Source organism: Ambystoma mexicanum, chromosome 2p (genome assembly GCF_040938575.1).
Source record: "Ambystoma mexicanum isolate Mex_15411 chromosome 2p, UKY_AmexF1_1, whole genome shotgun sequence".
NCBI classification, from domain to species: Eukaryota; Metazoa; Chordata; class Amphibia; order Caudata; family Ambystomatidae; genus Ambystoma; species Ambystoma mexicanum.
Window position 1 is genome coordinate 742,115,072 of NC_090923.1, and position 19,041 is coordinate 742,134,112.

Here is a 19,041-nt window from a genome sequence, read left to right on the forward strand (position 1 = left end):
ACTCCCCATAACTATGTACACGGCAAATCCCCAACTTCTCTCCCCTCCCCCCACCCGTCCCTTCCCCAACATCACACACCTCAACTGCTGCCCAGCTCCATTCTCGGAACTCAGGCACCCCCACATCTAGCCCTGCAAGCACCAAACAATGCACAGAGCTCAGTAGGGTGAAGTCGCCCTAATGGTCACTTAACTAAAACTGTTGTGGGGTAGAGAGAACCGCTCTGTAAGGCTCCCGTTAATTCAACATTAACTACAGTGCTTATAACATATCTAGTGCAATAGTCTGACCTTCTCTGCTGAAGGTTGCGCAAACAACTATATTCAAGTCCCACGTGCCGCGCCATCTTCTCCGTGCATCACTTGTCTCTTCCGTACTCTTTCTCCGTCCAAACTTCTGACTCCTGGGGACATCCTTGCGCGTCAAGCCATCCCATGGCATCCTCCGGGGTCTCAAAAAAACAAAGTTTTGTGTTTATGAATGACTTTCAATTTTGCCGGATACAGTAACATATATTTGTGGCCCGCCTCTCTCAATCTCCGCTTTACCGTCCCAAAGTTCATGCGGCTACGCTGCACAGACAGGGTGTAGTATGGGTAGGCTGTGATGTTTGCCGCTCCTTGTGTGATCGTTCCTCCCTTACAAAAGTGTTCCAATATCCTCTCCCGATCTCGGTAGTTAAGAATTTTTGCTATCACCGGCCTGGGCGGGTTCCCCGGCGGCGGCCTCCTTGTTAGAGCTCTATGTGCCCTTTCTACTGCAAATCCTTGGGATAGGGCTCCTCCGGGTATCTCTTGCAGAAGCATGGATTCAATGAATTCCGTGGGATCGTGGCCCTCCAATCCCTCCGGCAGGCCCACGATACGGATGTTGTTCCGTCGGGCTCGTCCTTCCGCCTCCTCCGCTCTGCTCTCCAAGTTGCCCACTCTTTGTATCAGGGCATGCAATTCAGCCTTATGGGAGGCGCAATCCGCAGTATTCGGGCTAACTTCCTTCTCAAGGGACTCCGTGCGCTCCGCCAGGGCCCTGACATCCTGTCGGAGTAGATTAACATCCTCCTGCACCTCTCCGACCTTGAGGTCCAGTGCCGTTTTCAGTTCAGTGACGGCTAGTTCGAGTTTAGATTCCCAGGCCGCCCTTAGGTCCGCAATCGCAGCTAGGACTTCTTGGTTAGCGCCCGAAGTCGTCATGCCGCTTGCAGACGGCTTGTCCCTGCTCTTGGTATTGTCTTGACCCAGGGACGTCTTAGCGAAGTCGTCTAAGGTGGGTTGTTTCGCCTTCGGCCTCACCATTCTATTCGACATGACCCAGAGGACCTGTATTTTGCACAAGTGACAAATGTGCACTCCGTACGCCCCTTTCGCTAGGTCACCGTGCGGCCTGCTTCTTCCTTTGTTCCGGACATTGGTCAGCCATTTTGTGTCTTTCGTCTCCGGCGCTCCCTATCTTTTCCGCACTGATCTCTGCCGCCGTTCCTCCTGCACCATCCAGAAGTTCACCACGCGTGGTCCAATCATTCACACACCGACATGTGTATTTTCAGCGGTCGGCGGCCTATCACGCGCTTTTTTGCCCGGATCATTACAGGATCTCGGGAGCTCCTCCAGATCACGTCCTCCTACATGGCCCTCGTAGCCACGCACCCCAATGTGGATCCTTTTGCATGTGACATCCCCATGGTTCTGTCCTTTTTACTTTCTTTGGCCCACAAGGGCTTGCAAGTGGGTACCATTAAAGGTTACCTGGCGGCGCTTTCCATCTTTAAGCGCTCGTCTGAAGAGTGTTCCTACTTTAAAATCCCTTTAATTTCACAGTTTCTGAAAGGGCTCACTAATGTGTTCCCTCCGTCACCTTTCCTGGTGCCCGGTTGGGATTTAAACCTTGTTCTTAAGTTTCTTATGGGTGCTCCGTTTGAGCCTTTGCATTCTTGCCCTTTGAGGCTGTTAACTCTGAAAACTGTGTTTCTGGTTGCGGTTACTTCCGCTCGCAGAGTGAGTGAGTTACAGGCACTTTCAGTTAAGCCACTCTTCACTGTATTTCATAAGGACAGGGTTGTCCTTAGAGTTCGTCCTCCTTTTCTTCCGAAGGTGGTTTCGGAATTTCATTTGGCCCAGAAGGTTGTTCATCCGGCATTCTATCCTCCTCCGCATCCTGGTAAGGAAGAGGAAAGGCTCCATAGGCTTGATCCTAAGAGAGCTTTAAGCTTTTATGTTTCACGCATGTCCCGGGTCAGAGTGGACGATCAACTCTTTATTGGTTACGCTGGAAAGCGTTTGGGACAGGCTGTGACGAAACAGACTTTGTTTCGCTGGATTATTTTGGCCATCCCGGAGTGTTACCGCTTGGCGGGTAAGGACCTGCCGGCTGGCTTGCGGGCCCATTCTACCAGGGGTATGGCTGCATCTACTGCCCTGCAGAGCGGTATTCCTATTCGAAACATCTGTGATGCAGCCACCTGGGCTTCTGTACATACATTTGTACGTCACTATTCCCTCGATTCCGTCCGGGGACAGGATCTGGCCTTTGGCAAGGCGGTCCTTTGCTCTGCTATTTGATTGGCAATTCTAAATTCTTTTCCTCCTCCTTGCTCTGGTACTGCTTTGGGAGTCTGTCATAGATATGGAATACGTCGGAGGACCCAATCCCCTCGAAGAACAAGTTACTTTCTTACCTGGTAACGTTCTTTCGATGGGATGGTCCGACGTATTCCATATCGCTCCCTCCCTGCCTTCCCCGCTGCAGAATTTCTTTTGCGATTGCAGCTTACGTTCCGCAAGGCTTTGTCTGACTGGCAGTTGACTGATGTCACACGTTCTGGGGGGAAAAAACTACAACTGAGGCTACCGGCGTCGTGCGTCCTACTTATCACATCGGATGACGTCAGACGTCGGAGGAGGTCCTCGACGACGGCGCATCGACGCAGGACGCAGGCGCCGAAAAAAGTTTCCGAAGCAGCACAGCTGTGGTGATTACCTGTCATAGATATGGAATAAGTCGTCGGACCATCCCATTGAAAGAAGGTTACCAGGTAAGAAAGTAACTTGTTCTATATGCTTGTACTACACAGTTTTGGTAGCGTGTTACGCAGCCAGGCTTATCTCAAGAGGGGTCAATGTGAGCTGCAGTGGAATTAGAGATTTACAGTTAAAAGTATTCAAATAAACGTTTGCACTCGAGGTTTCTTGCATAAACAATTATTAATTTATCAGTCAGAATAAGCCTTCAGAAGGGAGCAATATAATAGTAACACTCAAATGCACTTCATTTACTCTCTCTTAATCAGTAGATGCCCTATTGGGATATCGCACAGAAACTACCTACCCCCTCAGGTGACTTCAATTGCTAGTTTGCTGGGGACATAAATATATCCCTGTTGCATTTAGGATCATATAGTAATAGGCCAAAGGAAAAGATTATTAGAGCAAACAAGAGACCACACATATTCTTAAGCAGACAAATGCTTTTGGGTCCCCTACAAGAAGAGTCATTCGGTACAATAGGTTAGGCCAAAGTCAATGGGCAAAAAGTCTTATATAGGATGAAGCACTTCTAAATGATAGTCCTCCCCCGGTTCCCATACAAATTCCAGAACGTACAATACTACATCAAACCTAAGTTCTTTCGTCTGCTTGATTCAATCATTCGTGGCTTCCTTTGGGGACAGGCCAGACACAAAATAGCACACTCTACCCTAGTATTAACATACGCGCAAGGTGGTATCCAGCTCCCGAACCTTGAAAAATACTATGTAGCTGCCCAACTCAGCTTTGTGTCCAAATGGTTAGCCGACGACACCACGTCCGAGACACCCCTATTACAATCCATGATCTCCCCTATATACTTGAGAGAACTCATATGGGCCCCACAACACCTACTGAGCGACATACCCTCCATCGCTACCCTGGGGAGGCAAATATGGCAAAGGGCGAAGGAGATAACCCAGCTGAAACGCCCGTACTCTTCCGAAATCCCATTGATCCAAGACATGTGCAAATCAAGTACGGACCTACTCCACCTTAGACACTGGGAGAGGAAAGGTGTCTATACTTGGGGGGACCTGTATGACGAAGGCTCCTTCAGGGAGTTTGAGTCACTACAAAAAGAGGACATACAAGCTGGCCAATTCCTCTGGTACCGCAGGACACGGGAAACAGCTAAGGAAAAATGGGACGTTTGGCCAGAGGAACCAGAGTCAGCCCCTCTTATAACGTTGTTATATAACCTGGGAGAGGGACAGAGAGCGGTCTTTCAGATATACAGCCACCTCAGCGACATACCCAACCCAAAAAGTGAGACAATGAAAAAGAGATGGGAAACAGATCTGAGACGGGAACTCTCAGAAGGTGAATGGAACAGAGCACTAGCATACCCCAAAGCTGTGTCCAGAAACCACAGATTCCGATTTATACAACTGAGCATGCTACATCGGACATATCTGACCCCCTGCAGGCTAGCGAAAATTGACAAAAGGAAGCTCACTGCCCATGGTGCAACGCAGACGGGGCAGATCTACTTCACATGTTCTGGGAGTGCAACAAATCACAATCCTTATGGATGAAAATAAAACAGACCTTTGAAAAAGCGGGTTCCCCCAACTACAAGTGGCCCCCCGAGGAGTGCCTTCTGGGAACACACCCCAGGCAAGCCAAACTCAAGCACTGGGTGAAACTCAAGGACTTGACCTGTATACTGGCCAAAAGACAAATTGCTATGGCCTGGAAAAAACCCGCAGGCCCGAATCATAAGGCATGGCGTAATGATCTAGACAGGTGGATTAACGCGGAAACAAGAGCATGGGAGGACAGCGCCAACAGGTCAACTGACGAATCAAGCTCTACCTTGGAGGCATGGAAGGAAATAACCATTAGCATGCTTTGATAAACCCCCATGAATGGAAAAGGACCCGACCACACCGCGTCGTAGAAACACAACGCCCACGGCAGAGACAGATCACGCCCAGCCCCTGAAACTTGGAGCCCCCCTCACCCCCTGCTCCCGATATCCCACCATAATGTTTGCCAAGACTTTTGGACAAAAGTTGAAACAAGGAGACAGTTAAATGTTGTTAAGTTACTTTATAAAAAAAAGTTACTGTTTATTAAGCAAGTATCACCATACCTGCTATTGAATGCAGGCCGAGAAGTTTTACTGTAAGATAACAAATGCCAATAAACAAATTTGAAAATAAATAGGATGATGCACTTCTGGTAGGTTCATGGAAAAGTCATGTTTTAGAAGTCTTTGAAGAAAAGAATCAAATGTAGGGCCACAAGCTGATTAGGCTTGCGAGTAGTAGAAGATGCAAGCATCTCTACAGCAAGAGGTAGATTCTCTTAGACTTTGTACAGTACCTTAAGGATGAAGAAATGATGCAGCAGATGACTCCTGTTCCTGTGCAGCTCTGCAGAGCTCACTGTTCCTGGGCCTCGGTCGGGGGGACAAGAGGGAGGGCGTTGGGGGACTCCTGCGCTGGGACGGTCAAAGCTCGCAACCGGTAAACTTCACTGTCAGTGGCTGTTCTGTGTTTCAGCTCCTCGTGTCTACCGCAAATAGCAACACTGCAGTACATGGCTGTCGAGATAGACTTTCCTTGCTTCTGGGGTCCCACACTCTTGTGGGCACTCAGGCTCGGTCAGTCCTGCTTCCTGGGAGTCCGAAGGATCTTCCTGGAGCTCTTGGCCTGCTTAAAAGCAACGCACACAATCTGGTGTTCCTCTCCCTGGTTATACGGTTTCCAGCAGCATCTCTGTGGAAATACAACTAGCTCTGAGATGGATGTCCAGGGAGTTGATTGGTCCCGCCAACTCAAGGGGAGAAGTCGTCCTTGCAGGGGCTTCTATGTCGATACGAATTTGGAGTTTCAGCACAGCAGCAGGGCTTCACCAGGCAAACCAATAGTCCAGGAGTTGCAGCAGGTATCATCTTCAAGTTCTTCTTCGGTTCCTTCGTTTAGTGGTCGACTCTGCCTTCCAAGCCAAAAGACTCACCTTTTATTCAGTTCTCTCCCATTCATTCCAGCCTAGCTGTCACCCAGTGGGGTAGCTGTCCTTGCTGGACAGTCAGCCAATCACCACAGAGTACATTTGGGTCTACTTGGAGACTAAGCACAGGGAGTTTCGGGCACTGCCCTCACTTCCTGCCTACCCCAGACATCCTGGAGCCAGAGGCGGGCTACACTCATGAACCCTGCCAAAGGTAAAACGAACAATGGGACCAAACCTGGTTTGATGCGCAGAGTAAATCTCTAGAAGGACCTTTCCACAAAGAAATGGTGGAAAAAGACCAGGCCATTTTGACAAAAATGGCACTCTTGGGTGCTTCAGCTGCGAACGCAGCCCATGGTAAATGCACACCACGGTAGTTATGATGAAACCACTGCCACCAGCCATTCAGTGGGGAAAGGGTAACATAAAAAATGTTACATGAGAAGCTAGACAAAGGGGATACTAGGTAACCCCTCCAGCACCCTATTGTAAGATAGTGTGTGCTGGGTCTAGAAAGTTTACAAGTGTAAGTAAAGTCAATTTCACTTTACTGCTCTGGGAAACAGTAGTTTATCCCAGAGAAGATATTTAAACCTTTGGGAAATCTGGACGACTTCCTTGTGCCACTGCACTTGAAGGTGTTGTGTGACACAATGTAAAAGAGGATGCCTAAGACTTTCTGTTTCCATAACCAAAAGAAACACACAGCTCAGAAATCACATTAAAATACATGAGCGAGTGGGGGAAAAAGGGTCTCACTCTCTCCAGGTTTGAAAATATCAAGTCCTCAAAATCCAGCAAAGTTGCTGGGGGTTTTACGGTGGAGGGAATTAGCACATTTCTGAGAATTCTCCCTAACAATGACTAAACCGTCGTTTGCATGTATTTGTTAGTGTTGGGGTGTGAATGTGTGTCCAGCATAGTGATTCACAAATCTCACCGGTAGCAATTACTCTACGCCACTGCACACCTTTTGTATTCCCAATGTTAGAAATCGATACACCTAACTCATTGAATGCACCATTGTTTAAACTCGACTCGCAGCACTGCATGGTTTAGTGCATAGATATCCTGTTTGGCCTCCTCGGGTGGCACACGTTTTTACCAAAATGATTCCTGTCGAAGTACATCTGTTTCAGATCTATGTGTTCACTGCGAATAAAAAATATTGAATGCAAAAATTGAGTTATTTTTAATCATCCCCACAGTCCCCCATACCGCACAGCCCCATTAAATAATGAATTACCCCTATCCACCCCCACCCATATATTTACTGCAAACATTTTTGAATTCGGTATTTTTGCACTCTAAGTAAACGAGTGATATCCCATCTGTTTCAAGTAAAACGGGCCTGGTGTTTGTTGGCCATTACATTGCTCATAAGCAAAGCCCCCACTAGCCTCAATCCCCAGTATTATGAAACACATGCCACAGTCTGAGCACATTGTAGCTCAGACACAATGCAATAATGATTCCAACAATAATGATTCCAATGTGTAGGGTAGCTTTGACAGAGCGTTGGTCACGAAGATTGGAGGCCCAGAGCATGAAATCTGCCTCACTACAAGAGAATGCATACACCTTGAACTCCAACTGTGATATACATGTGCCTCTCAACGGGGTTTTATGTGGTATTTCTGCATATTGAATACCGGGCACAAGAAAGATGATTTTATTTGGCCATTTTGTGCGGCCTTAAATATATAGAAATATGCCACTAAATGACCACTCCTCTCCCCCTGACTCCCAATCAGATGCCCACTCCTCCCGCTGGAGAGTTTTTTGATAATGGGGGAGGGGCTCACCCCATCCTTATTTCCTCCCATGCCGCCTTCTTCCCCTTCTTCCTGCACCCACCCGTCTTCCCCCCTGTTCCCACACACGCCACAAACATTACTCACGCAGACACATAAATACTTAGCTGCCTGGTCCGCCAGCTCCCTTTTCCGTCACGCCTTGCCTGTCAGCCCTTGTGCTTATTCATGTGCTTCACGGGGGCTGGCAGTTCGACTGAGAGATCGCGGAGAGCTGTCTCCGAATGGTCTTTCTAAATCAGTCACTTATAAAAACAATTTTCAAAAATAGTTTTATTCATTTAGTACCTTCTTTATTAAATAGCTTGTTTCTGCCAGTTGGTTGCTATATTTGGCTGGCAGAACTCAATGGCCACCAATCGGTCAGTGATGTGAACTAGTAAGGCACCAACCAGATCCTTGCCCCCCCCCCCCCTCACTCCCCCACCCTCTCAGAACCAGAATGTAAGGGTTGTACCAGAACGCTGGGTGGGTTTGAAACCTGCAAAGAAGCGCAGTTTGAGGAATACGCCGAGCAGGCCTTGCTTTCCTCCTCGCTGTGTGGCACAAGTTCATGTTAACATTGCACAAGCAGCAAGGGAAATGCACGCCACTTTTGGACGGCTTGTTACCACAGCTGAACGCTAATCCATTTTTCCTCAAGGTGTATTGAGACAACATGAATTTGGTTAATTCTGTAGGGGTTATGTTTTGAGGGGGCTGTGTGGACGGCGACAAGCTGTATGTTTATTTGTAATGTTATGAAATGCCAGCCAATGTTTTTATGCTCTAGTCTCCAGAATACACGGTGGAGGGTGGGGATCAGGGGGGCGAGTTTCACCACCATAAACTGATCTTCCACTGATGTATTGCAAGGATATGTTCACTGCTGTTTTTCCTTCCCGTCCTGGCCTAACACTTTTGCCACCGTAATGCTGCGTGTTTTTTGATTTTCTTTCAGTCTTCATTCCTGTAATCCTCTTCCCCGGGGAAGGTCGGGCGAGAGTATTGCTTCTTGGTTTGGAGGGAAAAGTGGGTTGCCACCGCTGCCAGTTGGCCTGGTTTTACCACGTTGTCTCTTTCTCTTGCAGCCCGAGGGTAGCGTCCTGAAGGACCGATTCAAGAGTATGCAGAAGAGGAACCTAATTGAACCCAGAGAGCGTGCCAAGTGAGTAGTAACTGCAGTGCGCGCAATTAGTCTATGATGCTGTTGCGGCCACAACTGAGATCTTTTAAGCGCGCTGCCGCCTCCAACCCACGCGCATGCCCAATTTTTAATTAGTGAATAATCAATGCTTTCTTGCATGAATGTGCCGCGTCTGTGTAGAAGCTTGCACCAGCAGTGGTGGAAATGGACATTTACTGGGGGGATTTCCCCCTTGTGTCTACATGGACAGGAACGGTGCTCTGGAAAGACAGTTTTTGCTGGAGCGCAGCTCCGTCTTGTTTGCCCCAATTCCTCCCCTGCCCACCATTTAATCGGCTACACATGGCATATGGCCAATTTACAAATGGCAATCAAAATAATCTAATCTAACAAAATTATAGAATTTGCCGCACACCAGATGTTTAATTGATTATTTTAACACATCATTCTCATCGATTTCCTCTGTTTCGAAAGATGGCAAATAGAACATTGTCTGCCTATCCGCAGAAAATATATATCTATTTCTTACACATTAATAAGACTTGCAACGGTAAAAGATGTTAACAATGACATGTTATAAGCACTGGGCGCCTATCGTAGGTGGTAACAGTCTCAATTAAATAATATTGTCTTCAACCGTTTGCAAAAGGTAAGGAGATTCCTCTCCTTCCACAGATCAACCCATTCCAGGCAATTGCAGCCTGTACGTCTATTTCCCCTTTGTTCTTTTGGCATTTGGGCGTATAAACTACAGTCTATTGCTTGATCTAGTGACTCCCCCCTGCGTTTGCAAAGTAGAGCAAAAGGTTCTTTCTTCATATAGTAAAGTGACTGGCAAATACAGACAAAATCATTACTGGGTTGATGAACCTACCTGCCACAGCAAGATCTGCTATAGGTTGCCACTCGCCATAGGCACTGCCTTTTTTTTTTTTTGGTAAAGCAGTTATGTGCCCTAAATACCACATTTGGTCAAGAATGCCTAAGTTACTCTCACAATAAAGCCACTTATTAAAGCAGAGTTTAAATCCATAAGTTCTAGTAATGAACTAGCAGCTGATTATGCCAACTGCATACCACATTTCAACCACAGCATTACAGTGGCGGCAAGTTCCAATAGAAATGTGTATTTTGTCCTTCAATCCTATCTTGTTTAGAGGCAGGGTCTGTGGCCTTGCTTTAAATTGCACTATTTTCTGCAAACTTGACACTGTTCCACAAACCTACTGTTGGGACTGATTTTCTATTATCTGGCCTGGTGGACAGGTGTATAGAAGGCCAACCTATATTGTGACAGGGACACCTCTGGGGAGCTGTAGCCAACCCAGTTAGGGTAGCAGTGACAGGCGGTCTAGGCTAAGTTCTTCAGAGGTGGTGAGCTTGTAAAGGGTCCACAATGAGGTCACACAATGGGAATCCCAGATTACATTTAGACAGGATGCATAAAAAGGGTATTTATTGGCCAAAACACACTATAGAAAAATGACTACTTGAAGGGAGTCATCGCACAGTAGTGATAAAAATAGATGCATATATATTCACTTATTATTGGGCATAATACTTATCACAAACTCCTGGAAAGGTAGGATTAGTATTATGCACTCAAGTTCCACAGAGAATGATCCCTAACTAAAATGATCCATCCCAAAGTTGTCTTGGGCGATTTGCCCAATAGTTCAGGTAAAGGTTCCACAGAATCTTTCAAGCAGGAAAAATTCAGATAGGGTCTATGAAGTTCAGTGAAGGGTTCTTAGGGTTAGAGTACCAGTTAAACTAGCTAACAGAAGTAGCTCCAACTTTCAGAAGTCTTGTGCAAGCAATCGCAAAGCCAAACGTGTTAGAATAAAGGTTTATTATAAGCCCATTGACTTATAATGGGAGTATAGGGGTAGGTAAGAAGCTCTTTAACTTACTCCCCCACCTCCATGTACTCTGTTTTTCCCCCAGACCTGGCAGGACAAAGGAAGAGGGTCTGAGTTTGCTTTCCCCGCTGAAAGTCACAGTTTTCGAATCACAGGTTTTGCAGATTCTAGCTGATCTCCGGTTGGTGTCTTTCACTGTTGCAAGGACTCTGGATGGAGGAATGCAGCAAAACTATGCAGGACCCATCTCAGGACTGGACTCAATTTCAGACAGTGGTCACTGCAGCACGGCGACGCAAATGGACTCAACTGCTGCGGTCAGACTTTCCCTCCTAGCTCTGGTCCCCGTGAAGCTAGGACGCCGAAATCTTGCAGAGGTTTATCTCGTAGGGCCAGCTGAGGATCCCCTCCGAACCCCCCCCAAAATTCCAGGCAGAAACTCGGAACGGTGACGCCGGCAGCACAGTAGCACAAATCTGGAGCTAGTCAGCCACAGTACAATCCCGGGACACTTCGAAGGGTCTTCGTTGCAGGGGACCGAGCAGAAGTCAGGAATGGATGGTCCCTCTACTCCAAGGGTCGCAGCTCCTTCGCAGGACTGCTAAATATCTATATCAAGACAGGGCTCCTACAGGACAGCAGCATAAGTTGGAAGACCAGCCTTCGTCCGACGGGTTTCTGGTTTCTTAGCAGTTCTAGCAGTTGGAAAGGATACTTGGCTCCTTCAGGTTTCTCCAGGATGTCTGAAGAATGGTTGCAGTGGTCCTCTTATCCTAAAAGCCAGGTAAGAGCTGCTGCCCTCACTAGCCAATGACGGGACTAGCTCACACATACACCCCAGCATTGGTCCAATCAGGACCACTGGTGGGAACCTTTATGCATACCACTCAGTTTGTGGATTGGGACCAGACAGTCAGCCCACATCCTGCCAGCAAACGCACAAAGACCTCCAGTAACCCACCAAAAGGTTTTGCTTTCCTGGGCACTGGAAGACCTTATAAGGATTTTCCTGGCCTCCGAAGGCTAAAGAACAAGATGGCAAAAGGATAAACGAAAAATTTTGCACGCCCATGTTTGGTAGCCGAACACAGTAAGGCTAAAACGAAAAGTCCCCGAAAGTGTGGAAAAGGTCACTGCTGCCACTAGCTTAAACTTTTAGTACATCTAGAGTAACCAAAAATTGGTAATTGGCTAGACTGAGTGTTAGTCTAGGGCAAAACAAAAAGTACCCCATTGCACTGCAGTGTACAATGATAAAAGTTACCACAAATGTTATAAAAGTAGTAACACAGTGACACGACTAAGGGAAACCATGTTTCTGATGTTTGTTAATCTGCTTAGAATAGCATGCTGTGCATAGTCCGACATCCAGTAGTCACTGCTGAGTATTGCATTTTGTTTTTCCTAGGCGAAAAGGGGACTTCAACAAGGCGTGTCTGTAACACTATCGCTATAGTGACGTGCAGTGTACCCACAATCCCTCACGCGTCGAGGTCCCTCAGATTGTTTTTTTCCGCCCAGATATTGGTCGCCTTTACGCGGAGCTCCTCGAGAGACATTGCAAATTCATTTACTCAACCTTTGGTCGTTACTTATTAATATCTATTACATAGATCCCTCCCTCGACGTAGCTGCGAAGCGGTTTCTCTGCCGAGTAAGAACTTCGACGGCGGGGACGAGACGGAGGAGATCATTCGGCGCTGCCGAACACGTGGCCTGGCCTCGCCGGCCAAAAGACAGTAGGGAGAGTGTGGTCGTGGGACATTTCTTGTTTCTCTCTGAGAATGCCTTTCCTTTTCCCCCCTCCCTTTCCCTCAGGGTGGTTATCACAGTGAAATATTTCCTCAGCTATGGAGAGGACACCCTTTAGGTTTTGCCTGCGTTGCAAGGGCAAGTTCACCTGGAAAGTCGAGCATAAACGGTGTAACCGTTGCTTGCCCCTCGACCACAAGGAAGACAGCTGCACGGCTTGTCAGCTTCTTAAGCCTAAGACTTTAAAGGACCGCAGGGTCAAAAGGTGGGTGGCCTATGCAATGTCGAGGTCCGATTCCTCACCCGCCGCCGCCGAAAGTGACGAATGTGACAACCCGACATCCGCTCCTCGTCTGTCCCCGGCCCCGACAAGCTCGGCTCACGCCCTGCTTATGGGGATGAACACCCAAGCGACACTGACACACAAGAAACGCTCCCATAAACACATAACCCACGGCTCTTCTTCGTCAAAGACGAAGAAACCATCAGCGCCAACAGAGACGCAGGTTCGACCGGCGTCCTCAGACCGTAAGAGTCTTAAGCCCCCCTCGCAACCGCAGACGTGAATGGGCTTCCCACAGATAAGGGCGCTGCCCCCAAACCGCCAGACGAAGCGCTCCGTCAGAGAGCGCCTGTCGCTGTACAACACGCAATGCCCGTAACGTCAATACCAGAGCCCTCCACAGACAGATTAGTCATAGAGAGCCTGGCGAGGATCGTTTCTGCCGATAGCCAGAGGCGGACGGCGAAAGATACGTCGAATACCGCTCAGAAGGCTAGAGAAACGCCGAAAAGGCCGGAAGGAAGGCAGGAACTGCCCCCTTCATCTAAAGGGACTCCTAGCCTGCCAGAAGGCTTTTCAGACGGCGACGGGAACCTTTCTTCGACGTTATGGGAGAGGTCAAAGCGTTTTCAGGCCCAAAACCCTATTTTCTTCCCCCCCCCAGACCGCTCAGGGGTACCTCATGAGACCCTGGAGAGACTCCAGTTCTGTGGAGAAGTTTATGGAGACTCAAAACCTACCACCACCCAAAAGGGCAAGAGAGGGACCTCAGGTGGACCCTAGGGCTAATCCCTCCCAAGTGGATGTAGATTTATGACCTCACTGAAGAGGACCCCCACTTTCAGGAGTAAGACGAATTTTTAGGCAACAAAGAGGAACAAAACCTAGAGGAGGAAGGTTTTGAAGATAATCCTGATATAGGTGGGGGGGCTTCGGAGAAGACCCAGAGGAAAGTGCTTCACAGCCCTGGCAGTCCCCATTAGCGTTTTCGGACCCTGATGCACTAAACATGTCCCCTCCCCAAGGACTCGCCTAATAGGAACATGTCATCTATAGACGATCAACCTACATTTAATGCACTACTACGCAAGGCAGCAGGGCATTTCGAAATAGACACTGGGGAGATTTCTCCTGACATTGACTTTGTGGAGAAGGTAATCAAGGAGAAACCCCCTGTCAGCCAAACCATTCCCCTCCTCAGTAAGGAAACAAATTATCCCTTCACTATCTACACCCGCATTGGTCCGAGGGGTCAACCCGAGGATAGAAAAACTATTCAGTCCCTCTCCTTCAGACCCGTTGTACGTCAGGGGCCACTCTGTACCAGACTCCCTAGTGGTGACAAATACAAGGAAAAGAGCAGGGGTCCCGCTGTCTACCAGCGAAGCACCACCAGATAAAGAGAGTAAAAAATTGTATGCCCTAGGGAAGAGGATCACAGCCTCCGCTGCTTTTTCCGCAAGGATTGCAAACAACTCCTTGCTAGCAAGTTACGCAGATGCACAATGGAGCAAGCTACGTAAGGATGGCAAGGAGGTACCGGAACAGCTACGTACACGGCTTCTGGCCACGATTACTGAAGGGACCCTAGTCAACCAAAGCATAGTGAAAAACACTCTGGATGCTGCAGAAACGGCTGGCCGTTTTCTAGTCCAAGGAATACGCCTCAAACGCCATGTCTGGCTGCGTAATTCGGGGTTTAAACCTGAAACGCAAGCATCTCTAATCAACAAGCCTATAGAAGATGCCAACCTCTTTGGAAAGGCGGTTGATGAGGCACTAGAAACGGCAAAGAAAGAGTTTGACACCATCAAAACCCTAGACCAGATTTCTAGGCCTCCTAGCAAACGTGGCAATGGCAATAGGTGCTTTTTTTCTAGGCCAACGTCAGCAGCAAAATCAGCAGCAGCAATCCTCTGCAAACAGCTGGTCCTCTAACCAAGGCACCAGTGGGCAATACAACCAGAGAGGACAACGCCGTGACAAAGGGAGAGGTCGGGGTTCCACCCCTAGAGGGTCCCAAGCCACCAACACCAAATGACTCGAAGATTCAGGTCCATTCAACGCCTGTCGGGGGCCGGTTAACATCCTTTCTTCCAGCATGGGAGGGTATAACATCAGACCGCTGGGTACTATCGACCCTAGCCCGCGGCTACTGTATAGAATTCAACAGTTCCCCAACGTACAGACCCCCAAGGGGACGACGCCTGACACCAGAACACCTCGCCATCCTTCTGCAAGAAGTGGACCAGCAACTGGAAAAAGGAGGTCGTGCCTATATCTAAGCTAACGGAAGGTATTTATTCAGTGTACTTCCTTGTACCCAAAAAGGACTTAACCATGCGCCCTGTATTCGATCTGCGCCCTGTATTAGATCTGCGCCCTGCGAACAAATTTGTCAAACATCAAAAGTTTCGTATGGTGACCTTACAGGAAGTGATCCCCCTGCGATCACAAGGAGATTACATGACAACACTGGACATGAAAGATGCATACTTTCATATTTTAATGTTACCAGCGCACAGAAAATACCTCAGGTTCATGATAGAGGGCAAACACTACCAGCTCAGAGTGCTACCCTTCGGGATAGCATCAGCACCGAGGGTATTCACAAAAGTACTGGCAGTGGCAGCGGCCCACCTGCGCAGGTTGTCCATCCCAGTATACCCTTACCTCGACGATTGGCTCATAACAGGGGATTCTTACGAAACATGCTTCTCAAATACCCAAAAGACTGTAGACCCTTTGTTCCAACTGGGCTTCTCCATCAACGAGAAGAAGTCCACCTAGACCCCAGCCAAGTCAAACAATTCCTAGGGGCTCTAATTCGTACAAAGGACGGCCTCGTCTTCCCCTCCAACGAGAGGGTCCAAAACCTGCTGTTTCAGATCCCTCAATATGTGGCAGGTCGAGAGGTGACGGTACGCAAAGCAATGCACTTGCTAGGACTGATGGCGTCATGTATTTATTTGGTACCCCACGTGCGCCTGCGCCCAATGCAAGAGTGGCTCAACAGCCAGTGGTGTCAGGCCAGCGGACAATGGGACAATCTAGTGGTGGTCTCGCAGGCCTTGGTTCTCTCACTACGGTGGTGGTCGAAGGAAAACCTGGTAATAGGAAAACCATTTGCCACCCCCGCAGTGGAAGCCACTCTAACCACAGACGCATCCCTCACAGGATGGGGGGCTCACCTATCCCATCAGACTGCTCACAGAGTTTGGACTCCGAGAGTAGCATCCAAGCACATAAACTTACTGGAGCTACTGGCTGTGTTGAAGGCACTAAAAGCCTTCCATGCACACCTACAAGGGAAGACAGTGATGGTCCTCGCGGACAGCACCACAGCCATGTACTACCTCAACAAACAAGGGGGCACTCACTCTCCAGGACTGTCCAAGCTGTCCCAGAACATCTGGAAGTGGGCTCTCAGACACATGTTCCTACTGTCACAACATGTACCAGGGGAACTAAATCTGCTAGCAGACTAACTCAGCAGAGACTTCCCTCTGCCCTCAGAGTACGAATGGCGTTTACACGAAGACCTCGTTCTTCGACGTTTTCACACAATAGGGGTTCCCAGAAATAGACCCGTTCGCAACTCTGGAGAACTCTCAATGCCAAGATTATGCGTCCAGGTACCCCCAGAACCAATCCAAGGGGAACGGTCTATCGATTCCATGGTCAGGGAAATTTGTTTACGCTTTTCCCCCCCAGACTCCCCTTCTCAACAGGATTGTGCACAAGATGCACCAGGAACAAGTTACCATGATACTAGTGGCCCCTATGTAGGCCCGGTAGCCATGGTTCGCTCACCTGATGGAGATGTCTCTATCGCCTCCAGTGAAACTTCCTTGCCCGTACAACATGCTGTCACAGGACAAGGGCAGGACACTGCATCCATGCCCTCAGACCATGAACTTAGCAGCCTGGCTCCTGAGATCATAGAATTTGGACATTTACAACTCCCACAGAGATGCATGGACATCCTCAGGGAGGCTAGAAAGCCTAACACTTGTCACTGTTATTCTAGCAAATGGAAGAGATTTGTCATCTTGTATAGAGGAAGAAACATCAACCCTGTTGACTGCTCTCCCACACACATTGTTCTGTACCTGACCCATTTACTGGACTCGGGTCTAGTATTCAATTCTATTAAAGTCCACCTAGCGTCACTTTCTGCATACACCACATCCCAACTTAAAGTGTCATGGTGGAAAGTCCCAGTTATTAAAGCCTTTATGGAGGGGGTAAAGAGAATACACCCTCAGATAGCAAACCCAGCTCCCGGGTCGGGACCTAAATGTGGTACTTACCAGGTCATGGGCTCACCCTTTGAACCCATGCACAAGGCAACTCTTAAAGACCTCACTCTTAAAACTGCCTTCCTAATAGCTATCACCTCCATTAGGAGAGTAAGTGAACTACAGGCTCTTTCTGTTCTAGACCCCTTTGTAACGGTTCACAAAGATAATGTGGTTCTACGCACACACCCGAGGTTTGCACCGAAATTCATCTCGAAATTCTGTGTTAACCAGTCAATAGAACTACCAACGTTCTTTCAAAACCCTTCAAATTTGGGAGAAAAAAGCCGGCATACACTTGATGTGTGCAGAGCTGTCATGTTTTATATGGAAAGAACTAGACCACTGAGAAAGACTAATCCGTTCTTTGTCTCGGTGGCAGCAGGACGAGAAGGGGATGCAGTCTCAAAGTCCACTATATCTAGATGGATTGTTCAATGCATCACTCTGTTTTTCTCTTGCTAAGAGAGAACTACTCTTCAAGCCAAGAGCACACTACTCGAGGCACTGGGGCATCCATAGCATTCATTGCAAATGTTCCCCTTGAGTCCATTTGCAAAGCGGCAACCTGGAGTTCTGTACACACCTTTACAAGACACTACTGTCTAGATGCCCACTCTAGATCTGATTCCTAGGTGGGACAAGCAGTATTAAGACATCTTTTCTCTACTGTTCCTTCTCACAACCCACCTCCAACTCCGGGTACTGCTCGCTAGTCTATGCACAGCATGTGATTCTAAGCAGATTAACAAACATCAGAAGACAATGCATTACTTACCGTAAAAGCATTTCTGATGGTTGTATCTGCTTAGATTCACATACGCCCACCCTTCCTCCCCGCTCGGATGGAAGGAACATAGACATCTTTTTATATCTTTTCTGTACTCTCAAGTCTAGAAGGCTCTCTCGGGGCAGAAGAAATACAAACAGAGGGACTTCGAAGCGTGAGGGATTGTGGGTACACCGCACGTCACTATAGGGATAGTGTTACAGACACGCCTTGTCGACGTCCCCTTTTCGACTACGAAAAACAAAATGCAATACTCCGCAGTGACCACTGGATGTCGGACTATGCACAGCATGTGAATCTAAGCAGATACAACCATCAGAAATGTTTTTACGGTAAGTAATACATTGTCTTCCCAGTACTGACAGCCTGAAGGACATGTCAGTTTCCCCATAACATATGAGCAAAAGCCAGTGTAGTGAAGCTTCAGTCTTGACTGCACTGCAAAAAGAGCCGGTCAGAATCAAAAATAAAAGCAAACATTTTTGGGATTTAATGAAGATTGAAGGAAAGGTGCAGTAAAGAGAAATCTTTCCTAACACCTATCATGGCGAAGACGGCCCCACAAAGTAAGTTTGTCCCCTCTCACCCATCTTTGAAGTTAGCCCTTCTCTCAGCATTTGATGGGATAGCTCCCCACTCCCTGAGGTTTGTCTAGTGGCACCCCTGGCTTTGCTACATCCCTTGATTATTACCTGTATCATGTGGTTCTCTCATTCCTGGGCCTGAAGCAGCTGCACTGCCCACTATTTGGCATCTTTGAATTAACTTTGCTTCTTCTTTGCCAAAGCATCATTCCTGATCTGTAGCTGTGGAGAAAATGCCCACCTCATCCCTGACCTGCAGCAATTGCCACCCCGTTATCCAAGCCTAGCTGTCTTTCAATAGCTAGAGCAACTATTGGGGCCTAATTAGACAATGCCCTCCTAGCCAGAACTTCTGCCAAAAATCTAAACTGACTCCAAACAACGCTCTACGAACAGCATTAAGTACTAAAATAGACCATATTTCTCACACCAGGCAGGCAGCACACTGGCTCCCTGTTAAAGAACGCATTACTTTCAAAATTCTCACCCTCACACACATGCCTCACCCACACAGCCCTGTCATAACTGTCGAAGACCATCGAAA

The 19,041-nt window shown here is 48.0% G+C and overlaps 1 protein-coding gene across 1 annotated transcript in view; it reads left to right on the forward strand.

Moving 5' to 3' along the window:
- NOP53 (NOP53 ribosome biogenesis factor) overlaps positions 1-19,041 on the forward strand; it is a 259,858-nt gene that overhangs the window by 189,911 nt on the left and 50,906 nt on the right. The window contains exon 11 of the mRNA XM_069644371.1: positions 8,870-8,946. Within this exon, the coding sequence (XP_069500472.1) occupies positions 8,870-8,946 (77 nt within the window). The remainder of the gene's footprint in view (positions 1-8,869; positions 8,947-19,041) is intronic.